The sequence below is a fragment of the Acomys minous genome (genome assembly GCF_964271855.1).
Source record: "Acomys minous genome assembly, chromosome: 14".
Classification (NCBI taxonomy): domain Eukaryota; kingdom Metazoa; phylum Chordata; class Mammalia; order Rodentia; family Muridae; genus Acomys; species Acomys minous.
Window position 1 is genome coordinate 58599587 of NC_140496.1, and position 18262 is coordinate 58617848.

General features: G+C 50.2%; 1 protein-coding gene across 3 annotated transcripts in view; it reads left to right on the forward strand.

Annotated features, from left to right (window-relative positions):
• The first annotated feature begins 5898 nt into the window (after nt 1-5898).
• The window catches only part of IGSF3 (immunoglobulin superfamily member 3), a 95609-nt gene continuing 83245 nt past the window's right edge, over nt 5899-18262 (forward strand). For all 3 annotated transcript variants that reach the window (XM_084755606.1, XM_084755607.1, XM_084755608.1), the window contains exons 1-2: nt 5899-6034; nt 6637-7326. In XM_084755606.1, coding sequence (XP_084611732.1) covers nt 7284-7326 — 43 coding nt within the window. In that variant the 5' untranslated portion in view covers nt 5899-6034; nt 6637-7283. The remainder of the gene's footprint in view (nt 6035-6636; nt 7327-18262) is intronic.

The window sequence follows — 18262 nt, forward strand, 5'->3', positions numbered from 1 at the left end:
ATGTGTCTGCACCAACTCACGCATAGCTGGCTTAGGACCTTCTAACTAGTTTAACGGACCTCATTTTGCAGAAGTTGAAGTCCAGAAGGGTTCTTAGAGCATCATTTAAGCATCAAAGTCTGGCTGGGAAGCTGGGATTTCTGACCTCAGGCCTGTCAGTCATTGGACATTGGGAAATACACATTAGTATAGAGACTAGCTCAGGAGAACTGAGAACCAGGCATTTGGCTGGGGTCTCCCATTCATCAGGCCACTAACACGTACAACCTCACTTGAGAGTGGGTGCTACTGTAACCCACATTTATAAGTAGAGACCTCGGGCAAGAAAGGATAATTGGCTGAGCATGGAGGCTCACACCTCCAATCCTTTCACTTGGGACATAAGAACTGCTGAAAGTTCGAGGCTAACGTGGACCACATAGTGAGTTCCAGGCCAGTCTGGGATACAGAGCGAGAACCTATCTCAAAAACCAAAACAAAGAAAGTGTGACGTAGAGTTAAGTGTCGGTAAACACAGCCTGGACACCAAACTCATGCATTAGCTTTTAGAGCCATTGTTCTTTATCAGGAATGAGGCGGGGGGGGGGGGGGCGAGAGGGAAGGAGGGAGGGAGAGTGAAGCCCAGTTTTATGGAGAATGGAGATAGTTCTCTAAATAGATTTAGACTTTCCCCTCTGGGACAATCCAGGCATCGCAGATCCACGAGGCAAGCCTACTCACTTCTCTAACGCTAGATGGCGCGTCTCGGGTTCTGAGCACCCACCTGTGGGAGAAGCCTTTGGGGACTACCCACTCTCCACCCTGGTCTCAAGATATACTAGTCTCTGTGTGTTTGAAGACAGATGGCAGCCCGTGTAAGCTATTCCTAGTCTCAGCTCCGGGGATCCTTGTCTGTGTAGGAGGGTAATCACCGAGGAAAGCTGGCTTTCAGGAGAACTGTGCTCGCGCGCTTCGAGCCGTGCTTAGGCTGAGCTGTGAACTGTGAGGTAGGAGGCCCTGCTCTTTTCACAGGACGAGTCCTGGAGCTTTGAAGAGCAGTCAGCACTAACTGTGTGTGTGTGTGTGTGTGTGTGTGTGTGTGTGTGTGTACGCGCGCGCGTGCGCGCGCACGTGCATGCGTGTGTGCGTGCTTCTGAAGGCTTCTTCTGTCCTGCTATCCTTCAACAACATGCTTTGCCCCCAGCTTTCCTTCAGGCGATAGAGGAGCACTTTGGTGCACATCCTTTCGTATGTTTTTCCTAAAAACTTGAACTTGCTGCTTAGGGTTTATAATTTATCCTTTTGATTATAACCATCTGTGGGTCTGAAATCTCAAACTCCTCAAATCTCTTGGCCATGCCTTATCTAAAAGTGACTTTTGTTCCCCCACGGCATTTAATTTAAACACTGGACTGGTGGTGCAGGTCAGCCTGTAACCCCAGCGACCCAGGAGACTTAGGCCATACTGGATCAGATTGGGCACCTTAGTAACCCTGCCTCACAATAAGAAGAGGGCTTTGGATGTACTGGTAGAGTACTCGGCTAGCAGGTAGGCAGCCCAAAATTCACTCCTCAGGATTGCCAAAGCAACAATAAAGAGCACACTGATTTCCAGTTGATAAAATTAGGAAAAAAAATTCTGGCCATAGCTGCGGTTTAGTGGGTAAATAAATGGTCTCATTTCCAACCCTGATGACCTGAGTTTGGTACCCAGAACCCTAGTGATGGGAAAGAGAAATGGCTCCTGCAAGGTGTCTTTTGATCTACACACACACACACACACACACACACATACACACACACACACACAAAACAATCAACGCCTTTAAACATTAGAAATTAGGCAGAATTCTAGGAAAAGTCTAGGTCTCCTGGTTCTCTGGAAGTTGGAAACTCAGGTTACCAGGATCCTTCATGCCCAAGGGTAGTGCTTGGCCAGGATTCTTAGGGGCTGTGTCTCCAGTGTACCCAGCCTCAGCTCTCCTCATTGCTGTTTCTCCATCTGGTTCCATCTGAGTTGAGCTCCCTGCTGGAGAAGAGTAAAGGGGGAAGGAAGGGGGGCGTCTTCTAAGACTCACAAAACAACTACCAGGCCAAATCCAGGGGAGGATTGGAAGTTGAATTGTGAAGTGTTGTGAAGCAAGCTGCTAATGGGTAAGCACCTGCAGAACACACACACACACACACACACACACACACACACACACACACACCTACCACCACCACAACAGATGAGGATGATGATGATGATGACAATGATGATGACGATGGCGACTGTGACAGCAGAGACGGTGATGATGGCTGCACAGGGCGGGATGTGCTGACAGTCTTCTCTGCCTCCCTCTTGGTTGACACCTTTGCTGCCCTAAGGACCCACCTCAGCTCAGTTCTGTGGCTGCCTCTGATCTCCTGAGGGGGGCCACCATCAAGGCTGCTTCCGGTTCATGTTTACTTCATCTCATCGGTTCTGAATCTGAGAGGCAGAAACATTCTTGTATCGTACCTCCAGCAGCTGGCACAATCCTCTGCACGCTGTAGATATTTCCTAAGTGTGGAATTTAGGAAGAACCCATGGCTGGGAACCTGCCATGGTGATGCAGGCCAAAGGTTGGAAGAGAAACTTGCCTGGCATCCGAGTGGTGGAGGAGGGGCAGGTTGAGAAGGAAAAAGCTGGGGGCAGAGGAAGGATTACTGGGTGTAGAGGCTTAAGGTTAGAGGACCCAGGAAACTGAGTTCTGAGAAGGAGTTGGGCAACTTGACGGGTCAGAGAGTTCTCAAACAGGCTGAGGTAGACCTTCAAGAAGGCTCCTTGGTTTCTCTTTCTCTGTATTCAGTTCTTTAGAGAGGGCCATGGAAAGGCTCCCAGACTCCAGGCTTTTGTCACAGCCTTCATGTTTATTCCCCTTAGCTGAGCTACGATCCCCTCACCTGCATGATGCCGGAGGCCCCTGCCTACCGTCTTCTCTCCACTTCTGTTCCCGCTGCTCTTCTTTCTCAGCAGTCCATGATCCAAAGTGCTTCCCAGACTACAAGGTCCTCTGGTCTTTGATTTCTGTGGCTTCTCGGATCATTTCTCCTTTATGCAATGCTAAAAAAAAAAAATCACTTTAAAGCTCGGCGAGGTGGCACATGCCTGTAGTCCCGGCGTTTGGGAGGCAGATCTTTGTGAGTTCGAGGTCAGCCTGGTCTACAAAGTGAGCCGAGGACAGCCAAGGCTACACAGAGAAACCCTGTCTCAAAAAACAAAAACAAAGTCACAAAAAGAAGAAGAAGAAGAAGAAGAAGAAGAAGAAGAAGAAGAAGAAGAAGAAGAAGAAGAAGAAGAAAGAAAGAAAAGAAAAAGAAAGAAATACCTTTAACTTCAGAGCATGTCAGCTGGCCTAGCACAAGCTGTCTCCTACAGCAGGGACACTTCCTTCAGGTGTCCTTTTCTCCTTCTCCCTGCCTCTAAATCAGGTTTCTGTGCTAACACTTCTTTAAGAGATTTTCCTGGACCATCCCACCTAGAGCAGAATTTCTCTCCCCGTCTCACCCACTAAACACACACACACACACACACACACACACACACACACACACACAAAATTTCGCCCCCTCACTTTCTTTAGAACACATGCCATTGCGTTATATATTGATTTATTTCCTTGTCGGTGTTTCTCATGAGAACGTACTAAGAGAACAGAGACATTTCCTCACACATGGGTGTTTAGGAAATAAACAAAGGAGTCTAGTAGGCAAGTGCTGAGAGAGACACCAAGGCCCCCTCTGTCTTGGGGGAAGGAGGGAATATGTAATATATGAGTGATATTCAATGCAATACTGTAAACATGTGATAGATATTCAATTTGATATGATAAAAAAGTATTTATAGTTCAATTACGTATGCAGATCAAATGCCAAGAGTGGTTGGGGGGAGAAATGATAAGTAGAGGGCAGACTGCCTTGAAGAAATGTACAGCCAAGGGGGTGGGGGGGCAGATAAGGACTTTCCAGTTATCCGGGCATCGCCTAGGACAAGAGCGTCATTGTCTTGTACAATAGAAGTATTGAATTTGGGGGGGGGGGAGGGTGAGTGGATTACCAGTAAATTCGTTTTGTTTGTAGATATGTATCCATATATACGTCCTTGTGTGTAGAACGCCGAGGACAACAGCTTCAGGCATGATGTCACAGATGTCATCTGCTTTTTGTTTGTTTGTTTGCTTGTTTGTTTGTCCAAAACAGGGTTTCTCCGTGTAGGCCTAGCTGTCCTGAACTCACTTTGTAGACCAGGCTGGTCTCGAACTCATGGCGATCTGCCTGCCTCTGCCTCCGGAGTGCTGAGATTAAAGGCATGCGCCGCCCTGGCTGGCTCACTTCTTCTTCTTCTTCTTCTTCTTCTTCTTCTTCTTCTTCTTCTTCTTCTTCTTCTTCTTCTTCTTCTTCTTCTTCTTCTTCTTTTAATGTGAGTTCTAGGGATCAAACTCAGGGCCTCACATTTACACGGTAAGTTGCTTTGTCAAATGAGTCATCTGCCCAGCCCATCAATGTATTCTTTCAGCATTTTACTGTCACACAGTCCTTTTGGGATGAAAACACTTTGTAAGCCCCTCTCTGGGTTCTGAAATTCACTGGTTGTCTCTTTGGACGTGGCTATCAACCAGATCATGAATTCTTAAACACAAACCTCCATCCTTCTCCTCTGAGTCCTCATCTCAGGTGCTGAGCCTCTCTCACACCCGCTTTCCAGTGGAGCCCACCTCCTGCTGCCTCATCGACCCTCTGGGCGCCCATAGCTGCCCGTGTGGTTACTCCCATTTCCTGGATTTTTCAGCCTTCCAGCACCAAGACATCTTCAAACTCCCAGAAAATGCTCCGACCCATCCTCCTCCACTCCTCCGGCAAGGAGTTCTTCTAAAACGCACACCTGACCGCCACAAATCTCGAATCAGGCCTTTTCTCCTGGACAAGCCTCAGGGCTCGGCCCTTCGCCCCCTGATTCTTTGTTACAGACTTTCTTGCCAGTCTTCCTTTGAGTCTAGTTAGGGCCCTACAGAGCTTTTGGTCGTAGGCACACAGTCTTTCCTCTCTGGGCCTATAAAGGCATGTTTCCAGGGTCTGTGATTGTCCTCCGTACCCCGTTTCCCCCTGTAGTCTGCTCCCTGGTTTTCTATTCAGTTTTCTCTAGGAGAAAATTTCCTGGGCCTTACCCTGCTCTGCATCCCATCCCAGAAACACAGGCTTGGGAGCCTTCCGCCTTGCCATTTATGCATGGCCACCATTAGTGTCCCTAAGTAGACCACAGGCTCCGAAAGGGCAGTAAGATCCAACCTGCTCCTCTAATGAGTCGTCTTAGCACTTTGTGAATAGACACGGAGGCACTTGCACGGATAGCACTGTTAGAAAACAATGACAGTTCATTTTTACTGAGTGCTTTCTACATATGAGGCATTCCACTAAGTGCTTTACAAGTATGACGTAAACATCTCACACAGCCTTATTAAGCAGAGGTTATTTGCTCTTTGTAACAGATGAGCAAACTAAGGCACAGAGAGGTTAAGCCAACAGGGGCTAAGGCCCACAGCTGCGAAGTGGAGGCATCCCGGGCCAGAACCCCAGATTCTAGGCTAGAGTGTAGCACAGTGTGGGGGTTCATTATAAAAACAAATTCAAGTTTCCAGCGAAGCGCTTTGTTATTGTTTGCCGGGCAATAGACACGCTCCCGGGGCCTGGGCGTTGGAAAGGGCCCAGGGTACACGAACCTAGGGTTAACTTTCCATCAGCTCATCCCAGGTGGTCTGCAGCTGCGCTCAGTGCCCGGGCAGCCCGAGAGCTCCGGGGCGGTGGGCGGGGCGCACCGGGGGCGTGTCCCCGTGAGGCCACCGCCCTCGCCCCTGCTCGCCACGCCGGGAGCAGCGGGCCCGGCCCGAGCTGGAGGGCGGGGCCTGGAGCGGGGCGGGAGCAGGGCGGCCAGAGCTGCTGCTGGAAGCGAGGAGGAAGCCGTGCGTCTTGGGAGGCGTGCGGGACACGGACGGGCGGACAATCGGCTGCTGGGAGCTGCGGGGCCCCGGGCGAGGTGAGCGCGGGTGGGCGCGCATCGGGGACGGGGGCGCGGGGACCGTAGCGTGGGGATCTGTGTCCCGCCCCGGGCCCAAGCCCCTTCCTCCGTTGGACCCGGAGCGCGCGGAGCGGGCTCAGCCGGCCGTAAACAGAGCTCCGGGCCCCCTTCTCGGTGCCTTTTCTTTGCCTGCGTCTCCAAACCAACCGCCGGGGAGGTAAAACAATAGCGGGCCACCTGGGACGCGGCGCGCCCCGGCTCCTACGGCCGGCGCCCCGAGTCGCGGCCCCGCGCCAGCCCCGTGGCGACCCGCGTAGCCGAGGGTGGGGCTGTCCGCCGCGCCCGTCTCCCTAGACAGCGACGGGAAAAGCCCGCGAGTGAGAGGCATTTATTTGGTGAAAGTGTTTTGAGAACAATCATAATTGCCCTGCTCTGGGCGGGGAAACTGAGGCGTAGGGCACGGAAGGTAGGACTTGTACAAGGTCAGGAGGCACACACCGGCTGCTCTAGCCTGGCGAGGGGACCCTGGTGGCTCGGTCGGCCAGCCGGGTGCTTTGGCCTCTCTCGGTTTTGCTGCGGTTATGTTAGCCTTGGATAAACGTCTGTTGTGTTTGTTTTAGGAATCTGCCGGCTTTTGTGGGACCGCTCCCGGGCTACCTAATGCCAGTTTACTTCGTGTGCCCTGGTAGGTTCTGGGGCAGGTGACGGAACTGTGACCTATCACCATGGATGGAGATGGACTTTTTGATGAAGAAAACCCGAAGTGTCGTTACCAGTCAGGGTGATTTGGTGGTCCAAGGTTTTGACAAAACCTGTCTGGTTCTCTCTGGAGTATCCGAATGAGAGAGCCCTCAGACACCTTCACTGCGAAGCCAAGGACGTTTCTGTATAATCAGTGGATGAAAGGATTTTTCTCAGACTCTCTTTTCTCCCATTTTTCCTTGAGGATTAATCCACCAGAATCCACAGTTCCGGTGGAGACTGCAAGGCATACAATGTGGCAGAAGCCTAGTGCGCCTTCGGAATTGCTCTGGACCCTGCCTTCAGCATAGCACATGCCTCTCCTCTCCCCTGCCCCCACCTCCCTCCATCCGATTGCTCGGCTTTGACTGGTTCTCCCCCCCCCCCCCCCCCCCCGTGAAGTTCGGTTTCCAAACTGTTCCCTGGAGCTATAAGTGGATTGGCAGTAGTGAGAGATTAGGCGGTGAGAGAAGCACAGTGCCCTGTGCTGTGCCCTTTTCCTGCTGCCACCGCCGCTGCCGCCGACATGAAGTGCTTTTTCCCTGTGTTGAGCTGTCTGGCTGTGCTGGGTAAGTGCTGGTTATCGGTTCTCTGGCTGTGAAACTTTAACCTGCTCTCATTGCTAATTCCTCGTGACTCTCTCCCACCAACACTGGGCCTTGGGGTGGGGGTGGGGGGTGGCAGTAGAGTGTAGCCAGAGTGTGACAGGGTGGATTAAAGTACCAAGAGGGTACCCAGAAAGAATGGTGGAATATTGGTTGTCGTTAAGCAGTAGCGTTTACTGTCCTGGGCTTTTGGGTGAAGGCCCTCACCTGGGCTTCCAGTGTTTTTTTGTTTGTTTGTTTGTTTTTTGTTTTTTGTTTTTTTAACTTTTGTGTTGGTCTGCATTAGTTCCTGGGAAGTTCCAAGGCAGTTCTCACTCTGTTGGGAAAGGCCGCTGGATGACTGTTGGTGCTTTTTCTTATTGTTGTTTTTGGAGGGGGAAGTGGGAGTGGGTGGGATGGGGCTGAAGGGCTGCTTTGTTTGGCCCAAGAAGTGTGTGGGCTAAGAGTGCGTGAAGACACTAGCCCAGTGTCTCCAGACTGAGGGAGCCCAGTTCACAGTCCTTGCAGGAGGAGAAGCCGGAGACATGGGAGCTGCCTGGCAAGCAGTTGTTTTAGGATTGGTTTTCATGCCCTCAGAGAAAAGAAGCCGGAAGGCTCAGAGTGGGAGGAAGAAACTGTGGTCTCAGCAGTGAGCCCTCCCTTCAGGCTTCCAAACCCACCTCCCCCCACACCTTCTCCCCCCACCCCCCACCCCCGTTAGATCCCCAACCCCTCGTACATTCTTGTTATGACATCGAGGGCGGTGTGTCCTCCAGTGTGCTTCAGTTTATAATAATAAACTTGATAGCGGGCACCTGGTGCAGTCTCCCCTCAGACCTCCTCACGGGTGGCCACACCCCCTACCTTCCCTGTGTGGCTCCGTGTGCCTTCAGAGCAGTCATCTGCCAGTCCCTTGCTTCTCCATCCTACGTGTCTTGCACTTTTGGAATTTATCCATGGAGATTGTCCCTGGCGTGTGGACTGACCGCGGACCTTAGAGTTAGAGCCCTGAGTTCCTATCTCGGCCTTGTCTTGACATCTGAGTCTCAACAAAACACCCAGAGTCTGCAATTAAGGGATGGATGTAAGATGTCCTGAAAAAAAAATTCTTGATTGCCTCACAACATGCTTGAAACTCAAATCAACGTGTTCATTCTGGGGTGCTCAAACTCGGGTACAGGTCGCTGTCTTTAAGGCATCTTTAAAAAAAAAAAGTCTTGATATTCCGGGCAACCACCTCAAACCCGTGAATCCAAATTCTCTGCACTGGGAGTGGAGAGTGGAGTGTGAGTTCATTAGTTCCAGCCCTGCCCTGCCCAGTGCATATGCACAGGTGCGCACACCTCTGTCTGGCAGTGAGTTTAGTCAAATTGTCCTGTTGTTAAAGGGTACAGAAAGCCCGCTCCTCCTGTGTGCTCAGGTAAAGGGAATCTGGAGGCAGCTTTCCCTCGGCCAGTCTGTTAAGACTACGTTTGTATGTGTTGTACAGCATTTGTCATTGCGTCTCAGCTTGAGTCAGCAGTTAGTGATTCATAGAGATTGAAAAGGACACAGCCTCGTGGAAAGCCCCACCTCCCCCCCCCCCCCACTTCTCAGGCTTGGGTGTGTGGCTGAGGGGGTAGATGGGGCTCAGGGCAGAAGCAGCCACTGAAAGCAGGGAACTATGACATTTGCGCCTTTTGTTTCTTTTCTTTCTTTCTTTTTTTTTGGCTGTTGAAGAAATGTGAGGCTGCCTGCTGCTCTCCCTGCTGTTCGCTCTCCAGGCCCCTCTGAGGAGGGGAGGGGAGGTGGGACCCTGGCACCCAGTGACTGCTGTCATCTTCCCTCCTGCCCCCCCACGCACCCCACCTCCTGTGCAAACTGGAGGAAGCTGAGAGTCTCCAGGTGGCTCCATGTGGTTCCTGGGATAGAAGGGCCAGATGTGTGTGAAAGTGGAGATGTTTGGAACTGTGGAGAGGCACAGGCTAATGCCTGTCCCATTCTGAGCCCCTCTCGGGGGCCCTCAAGCTCTTTGCCTACCGTCTGATAGCTGCCTCCAGCCTGTCTTAACCTGGGTGTCTGGAGAGGGAACACAAGCACACTCCAGTCTTACGTCCTGCTGGCCGCCTGGCCTGCTCTGACTCATGTGTCAGCATTCTTGCAGTGTAATGGGAATTAACGTGGGAATTTAAACAGTAAGGGATGCCAAGGGTTTGAACCCGCGTGGGCCACACACCTGGAATAAAGTAGTGTAAAGGTTGAGTCAGGTTAAGTGCTGCGAAAGTGAGACCCGATAGAGGACAAACAGCAGCAAATGTGAGCTTAAAAATCCTGTGACCATCTGTGATGGAGACCACAGCGTGACTCCGTGAGATGTGTGTGACGTGAGGCCTGCGCAGTGCTGCTCCCTTCCTTTGCCAGTGTCTGGAGTTCGGTTCAAGTTCCTCCTCGGTTATTGCCTATTTAGGGCACTGATAATTCAAGTCTTTGTCCCTGTTCTGCTGACTGCCGAGTCTCCTGTCCTTACGAAGTCCCAGGTGGCACCTCCAAGCACTCAGCCCCTGGCTTCTGCCACCCGCTCCTTTACAGCCCAAAGGCATTGTAGGCCTGGGCTGGTGAACAGCAAAATCTCCACTGCCAGGAATGGATGGAGCCAGAGGGGCAGAAGATGAGAGCGGGTGGGGTGGGGGGAGGGGTGGGGGAGGGGTGAGGTGGGGGGGTAGGGGTGAGGTGGGGTGGGGTGAGGTGGGGGGGGGTAGGGGTGAGGTGGGGGGGGGTAGGGGTGAGGTGGGGGGGGAGGGAGAGCACTAATCTGAGTGTTAAGAAGCGGGAATGGGGCAGGAGAGTGGAGGTGGCTGGAACCATGTCTGTGCCTGTGAGTACATGTGACATGGAAAGATGGCAACAGTGTGTGACAAGAAAGTAGCGTTTGTGTCTTCTTGAACAGGAAGAGACCACTCCGGAAAGATGCGTGTAGGCTGTAGACACAAAGCATGGTTTGATCGGGTACCATGAAGAGTTGTTACCCGGCTCCCCCCTCAGACCAGTGCAGACGTTGCAAACAAGATGAAATAGCTTTGAAAGTGTCAGCGGTGAGTGAGAAACACAGGAGGCGAGCCACCCCTGCATCAACACAGGAGACTGTCGGGATGGTTAATGGGCATTGGTGTTCGCCTCCAGTGAGCCCACACGCCGCCGTTCATGGGGTTTGGGAAGCCTTGTGTTTGATCAGGGTGGGATCAAGTTATCACTTCCCGTTACTAGGCAGAGGCCAGAGGGCGCTTCCAAGAGAGAGGGGAGGAAACTTTGATGTACTGATAGGCATGAACTCAGAGAGAGGCAAGATCAACGTGATCAAAGGCAGAAGAGAAGGAGGAAGCAGGTGACAGAGGAGGGGGGCATTTACGTCATGGGGGGAGGGGGGGCAGGCTCCAAAGCAGGGGTAGGCATGAAGATTGATGGATGATGTAGCTCTGCTGGTCCTAACTGCTGAAAAGGTGGTACGCTTTGCTTCCTAAGACCATCCGAGGAAGGTGCTGGAGAAAGGAGTTCTTGTCAGGACTGGACCGGCTAGGAGGCCTCTTGGGGTAGTCTGCTTTCATTCCATCACCCTAACAAAAATATCTGACACAAGTAACTTAGACAAGGCTCCTTTGGGCTCACAGTTTTTGGAGGCTGGCTCTGTTGCTTCTGGTCAGGGCATCATGATGCCAGAGCAGTTTGGTGGGGGGCGGGCAGGCAAAAACACTCACCTCATTGCCAAGGCGTGGCTAAGGAGGAGAAGGAGCTGGGCTGTACTGTACTTTTAAAGGGCCTGTTCTCAGTGACCCCAGTACTTTCCACTGGGCCCCGACTCTGAAGGGTGCCATCTTCTCCCAATGCCACCATCCCGCGGGCCAAACCTTTGGGTGTATAAAGGTCGCTTGAGAGCCAAGCCTTAGCATCTTTAGACTGTAAAAATGGTTGAGTCACCTCTCTGTATCCAGGGCTGGGTTCTGTCCCCTTTGCTATACTGCCCATTGCAGCAGGGCTACAGTTATGACCACAGCAGCGGTAATACCAGCTGCCAAGCCTACCATTCAGTCCTCAAAGCAACCCTAGGCAATAGGTACCTTACGCTGCCGTCCTTTTGTAGATGGAGATGCTGACGTCCAAGGAGGTTAAGTAACTTTCCTGAGATGGATTGCTGGCCAGGCTAATGTATTGCACAGTATTTGGGCCCCAGGCTCCTTCTGGCTTGTTTCCCGTGCATGGCATTTCCTCCCAGTATACCTCAGGGTCCAAATACGGCCATTCTGGCTCCAGCCATCAGGAGGGAAGAAAGGATTGATGAAGGATTCATAATGAATCTTGTATATTAAGGATCCTTACCGGAAGGCATGTACATTTCTTCTGCCTATATCCTCATTGGCCTGAACTTGAACGTAATGGCTATGCTTAACGGCAAGAGAGGCTGTGAAGTATGCTCGCTCTAAGTGCCGGGGCCATGCTTAAAGCCTGGAGTTACATTGCTTTAAGGAGAGTGCAGGTTTCCAAAAGCTTGTGAGTGGCAGAGTACAGTATTGAAGCCAGGACTGTCCGTTCCAGGTCCCCGTGTTCTTTTATCAAACGGGCAAGACTTTCCGTGAGTGAGGCCCAGGCTCTGGCCAATAAGGAGCCTTATTTGGGAAGATATGAGCTAGACGAACCAACAGTTGTCGTCGAGGAAGCAGCATAAGCCAGCATATAATTACAAAGAACATGTGTGGCACTCGCAGTGAATGCTGTGTTTATAGCGTGTTCGGCGCCAACACTCCCCATACTGTGGCCTTCTGTATAAAGCGCTTAAGGACGGTCTCCGTACACGAGCCACAGAACTGTCTTGTGTCAGCCACCAAGTAAGTAGGAGTTTAGCTCATTTTTGGTCAGTGGGTTCACAAGGTGAAGATACATGGATTGGCTTGGTTTGCTCTAGCAGTGCTGGGCTGAATACCGGGGCCTGGGACACTGTAGTTGCTTTGATTGCCATTGAGCTGCGTTCCCAGCGCTCACAAAGTAAACACCGTTTTCCCCGCGGGCTGCCATGTTCATGTTGAGGGAATTCCAAGTTGAGGGAGAAGAAGTAAGTCTGATCTCAGAAGAGCTGGGAGTTGGCAGGGTCTGGATTTGAACCCAAGTCCTTCGGATTGTGGCACGCAAGCCTTCATTCTGCCAAACAAGGCTTCTGGATCTTTCCTGGGCTGTGTGAATCCTTTGGGCAGTCTGGTGAACCTGAGCACAGCATTTAAAAAAATATATGTTACCCCCTAAGGGAAATCAATTATATTGAAATAGAGCTATCAAAATATTTAAAAAGAGCTATGTGATATAAGTAGCATGCCTCTTTAATAAAGCATTAAACCAGCAGCCCTAACAGCGAGTCTAATAAGCATTAGTGTTGGTATAGTGACAAGTGTTTGGTATTTGGGGATGTATCTGCTTCATTGCGTATGAAAATATGTGTTTTCTACTTGGAGACGTCACTGATTCTAGAAACATTCCTGGGGCAGTGAAGGGTATTAGTAAGGTCCACTTAGAGGCTAGTGAGAGTACAGATCTTTTTCCCACTTCAGGCCTACACAACCCCCTGAATTCTGCCCACAGACTGACAGGGCACCAGAGCAAGCCAGCTATGTAGAGATGGTTGGGAGAGAAACTCAAATATCCTGATTTCTAAATGTTGGCTTTTCAATGTCTGGAAATTTAGATCACCTGGGCATGAATGCTGCCTTGATTTTCAATGACTGTCTACTGCCGGGTCTTTCCAGTGTTTAGAGTAGGGAGGGTGGGGAGGGGTGCGCGGGAGTCAGCAGTTACAATGGGGGTGGGGGGAGCCGGTGGGGGAGGCTTTTTAGGGGCTGAAGAAATGACCCAGTGACCTGAGCTTGAAGTGGAAGCTTCTGCTTTAGGTTGGATGATGCTAGAAAGAGGATTCTTGTAGATTGTGATGAATTTGGGGTTTGGACTTAGAATCCAGAGCCCAGACTGCTCTCATTGGGGTGGGTGGTGGGTGGGTGGTAGGGGGTGGGTGGTGGGTGGTGTGAAACCCATGGAAGGGGGTCCAGGTGAGAACCCTGGTGCTCACTGCCTATGGGTACCCCAGGATGCTAAGCATCACTTCTAGCCTCACATTTCTAGCTTTCTTTGGGAGTTCCTCATTTGCCACAGCCAGACACCTGTTTCTCTGCGGCTTCATAGCGAAGCACTGCAATTCCTTATAAAACGTTGATTTTTCAATTTAAGGAAATTTAGGACACCTGTGTGTGAATGCCCCCCTGATTTTCAAAGAAATGAGCAGTTACATGAAAACCAAGCTTGCAGTTGTTGAAAATCACATGCTGCCAAATTCCCTCACCAAGAAGCCCGTATTAAGTGACTAATTGTGAGCCACAGAGGCAGGTACTCAACAAAGACCTCAGCAGCGGACACCTCCTTTAACCAGAAGTGGAGTTTGTTTTCCTTTTCAGCTCCGCCTGCAGAAGGGCAAAACTCACAAGCTAGAGGTATATTACAGAATTTCGTTTCCAAGCAGTTGTCCGCCAAGTCTCTACATTTTTTTTTTCCATCTATGATTATAGTAGCAGGAAAGAACGGCGAGCCTGGGACCCGGCAAGATCCTCACCCGAAGACGGGATTATATTAACTCGGCCCGGCTGGAAGGTGGTCAGATGTACTTTAAAAAGCTTTATAATAGGCTTTATAACAATGAGAGTTCAGGCGGAGTTTCTGCCCAGCCCTTTAATTAAGTTCACTGGATAGTGTCTTCTCCACCATCTGGGCGAGGCTTTGCTGAGCCTGCCCAGCCCTCTAGGACGTGATAATCTAAGGCAGTGGATCTCAACCTTCCTGATGCTTCGACCCTTTTAATACAGTTTCTCATGTTGTGGTGACCCCCAGCCATTAAGATTATTTTCAATGCTACTTCATAACTTCGATTTCGCTACTGTTATGCATCATAGTGTAAATATCTGATATGTGACCCAAAGGGGTCGAGACCCATAGGTTGAGAATCACTGATCCGAGGCCACCAGAGAAACAAGTGGTCACTTGATTGGCTAATAGACTGGCCGACACTGACATCACACACTCATAGAGGATGCTGGTCTTGCTATTGGGGGTGGAGGAAGCAAGGCTGGTGTGTGCTTGCTTTCAGCCTGGCAAGAGCAAGAGATTTTTATTTTTCTCTCAGTAGAGGAAGACACAGGCGGAGCTGGCCTTTGGCCCACCTAGAAACGCTTTCTGGAACAACTTACATTTTAGACATTTTCCTAAGTAGTCGGGGAGTGACATTTCTGGCAGGATTGTGGGAGCGTGTGGGAGGGTGCAGAAGATCGTCAGCGAGCCAGGTCCTCGTGGTGCTCGGTGGTAAGAACTGGAGCAGACAGTTGGTACGAAAACTGGGTTTCGGGGTCAGAGACAGGTGGAAGAGACCAGAAGGTTGTCAGTGGGAATCCTGGCAGGTCCCTGGGAGAAGTGGTCAGGGAGTCCCCGGGTGGTTGTGTGAGGCGGAGGGTGAGGGGCAGAAGGGAAGGCGCCTGCCTGCTCCGGAACCAGCCAGACGTTCTCAGTTTTCTGTTCATCAACTGATAAACGGAGCAAAGGCAGCCCACAGAACCGGGAATTCAAAGAAGGCAGTGTCTTGCCCTGCCCCCGCCCCCCTCATCTGCAGGTGCTGGTGTTAAGTGTACACTGTTGAAACAGGGAAAAAAGAAACTGATGCTGGCCGCTGCTCGTTCTGCGGTGATTCTCTGCTGCTGGTTGCCCAGGCTTGCCTCAAGTTGCTGTTGTTTTGGCGTGCAAATCAGTGTTTGCCTGTAGCACCAGTGTCTGCTGCCACCCCTTGTGTGGTGGTGACCTCTGCTGCCTGCACCGCCTGGGGTCTAGAAGCAGGCTTCCAACCCACAGTTCTCAAGGATCTGTCTGTCACTCCGCTAGAGCCTCTTCTCAGAGGCAAAGTCTACTAAGTAACAATTTGTGCACCTTTCCCAGATGTAGCTCATGTTTGTATGGTCCTGCTGCCCGGCCTTCACTGTGGGCTGCAGAGACGGCTGAAGTCCACACACACACACCTGCATACGGGAGTGTTGGCACCTTGACCCTGATCTGGGAGTGGTAGCACTCTTCAGTGTTTTGAAATCTCCAAGGTGGCCAGGTTCCTGACCACAAGTGCAGCTTGAGGCCTCGAGGACCTTGGGTAACTCAATGGTGCTCTTCTCGTATTTGCGCTCCTCACCTTGATTGCCTTAGGCAGGAGGTACTCTGAGCAGTGAGAGGGAGCCAGCGGATGGAGCTGAGTTACCACCTAGTACTGCAGGTCAAGCCGCTCCTGCCCTGTCCTGCCCTGCCCTGAGGACTCTCTCACTGTTTGCTAAGACTTCCAGAGAATGTACACATTGTGTAATCAAAGCACGGAGTCAGCCTCCATAAATATGTGTGACTATTCTATCAGTCCAAAGGGGAGGCAAAGAGAGAAAGGGAAAACAGACTTCCAGAGAGTGAAATGTCATAGTCTCTTAGGAGGTAGGACCTACCCACAGGAAATGTAAAGGTTTTTTGTTGTTGTTGTTATTGTTGTTGTTTTAAACAGAGCGTTTGGTTTGAATTAAGACATAATTTTAAACGCAGTTAATAAAATGCTGTAGGCTAGAGTGTTGTATAAAAGTAAGATGATGAGATACTGGTTTTAATTTAGATGATAGCGTACATCTACTTTATTATTTTTTAATTTTGAGGCTTTTGGTTTTTTTGCAAGAGGTAACAAGACCATAACTCTGTTGCTGTGAGATGTATAGGAAGTAGGGGCTAGGGCTGCCTCAGTGGTATCGCACTCGCTTTACATTCTGGGGTGGCTGAGTGTCGTTCCTAACACTGAAACAAAGAGAAAAAAGGAGAAATAGAAATTAAAATGTGCACATTCCCATCTTTGTCCCATACCCCTTGTTGGTTTTGATGTATCTTCCTTATGATTAGTACATAGTCTCTCAGACACTTCCGTGTGTATACTCAACTGTACCTTTTTCTGACATAAATGCAACCGTACAGAACATTCTGTTCCACAACATGATTTTAAAGGGGTGATTTACCTCACTTTTTTTTTCCGTTCAGGCTTAATTTTATAGTCATATCAGAACTGATTTGCTTATTTTATAGCTAGCTGAAGCTGTAATTTGCAAAGTCACCGGGGAATCGTGAACTCATTCAGTAGCTATACAGAAGAATAATTTCGTCTCCTCATCATCAGGCAACTAGGAGTCATAATAAAAACACTGGCCTTAGATGTTAGTGCAGTTAATGAGAATAATCGACTTGTTTATCCCGAGCATTTACTCTGAAAAAAAAAAAACCCACGTAAATTTGACAAATTAAGTACATTCATGTCTTACTGACCGGTTTGTCATAATGTTGAAATTATGTGAGATGAACGGGAGACCCACTGAGAATTTGTTAAGGAGACAGCCGTAAACACTGACTCAATCAAACGCTCTTGTTTGGTTGCGAACTGGAAGAGAACCGAGTTTTCCCATTTCCGCATGATTTCCTCTACTCACGTGAAGGACACTAGCCTCCAAGCTCAGATAGGGCAGAAGGCCCCTCACTTAAGACTTTCCCCCAAGAAAAAGACCCTCCCCAGGCTGCCTGCAGTGTGGCGGCGGCTGCTCCTCTGTCGCAGTGGTTATCTTCTGTCTCAGAGGGTGGCTTACTCTAGGCTCGCTGGTATGACTGCAGAGCCTAGCTCGCCTTTCCACTGCCTTTAAAAAAAAATAGCTGCTATTTTGGAGGGATGGTTGTTGGATTCATAGGGTGAGAGCGCAGAAGCACCCGAGTCTGACCTCCTGCCACCCTTCCCGAGACCACTGGAGGAGTGCTCCTCTGTTAGAATCTTCTTCAAGGCTCCCCGAAACCTTTTAGCCACTCACCCAGCAAATATTTGAGTGCCTGCTCCAAGTGCTCATTGTTCTGTTATCGCAAATGCCACAGGAGTAAAAGTTAACACCGTGATGAACATTTGAAGTAGTCACCTGATAATGTATTTTTGAGTCTTTATTAAATAGGAGGGTTAGTTAAAAACACCGATGCAAAGGGTCTCTCTCTCTCTCTCTCTCTCTCTCTCTCTCTCTCTCTCTCTCTCTCTCCCTCTGTCCTTCCCTCCTCCCTTCCCATCCCCCTTCTCTTCTCTATCCCTAAGGTAAGTCTGTTTTCTAGTTGTCACTTTGACATCTTTTCTTCCTGTTTTTTCCCCCTCAGCTTTTTTTTTCTTTTTAAATGCCCATGAATTACTAATAACCAGGGCAGCTCATGACAAAGGACCTTTAGGGAAAGGATTTAGAGTATTGCTGATCTGGGGAGATGGAAATAATAGATGGTATAGGGAAATTTCTGTTGAAATATGCAAGTATCTTGAGCCCTGGATGTGTGGACTCTTCCCATTGACTGCTGGGATGCTGTCTGGATGTGTAGACTCTCCCCATTGACTGCTCGGGTGCTGTCTGGATGTGTGGACTCTTCCCATTGACTGCTGGGGTGCTGTCTGGATGTGTGGACTCTTCCCATTGAGTGCTGGGATACTGTCTAGATGTGTAGACTCTTCCATTGACTGCTGGGATGCTGTCTGGATGTGTGGACTCTTCCCATTGACTGCTGGGATACTGTCTAGATGTGTGGATTCTTCCATTGACTGCTGGGATGCTGTCTGGATGTGTGGACTCTTCCCATTGACTGCTGGGATGCTGTCTGGATGTGTGGACTCTTCCCATTGACTGCTGGGATACTGTCTAGATGTGTGGATTCTTCCATTGACTGCTGGGATGCTGTCTGGATGTGTGGATTCTTCCATTGACTGCTGGGATGCTGTCTGGATACAGGGATTGACTGTTATTGACTATTGGGGATGCTGTCTGGATGTGGGAACTGTTCTCCCTGCCTG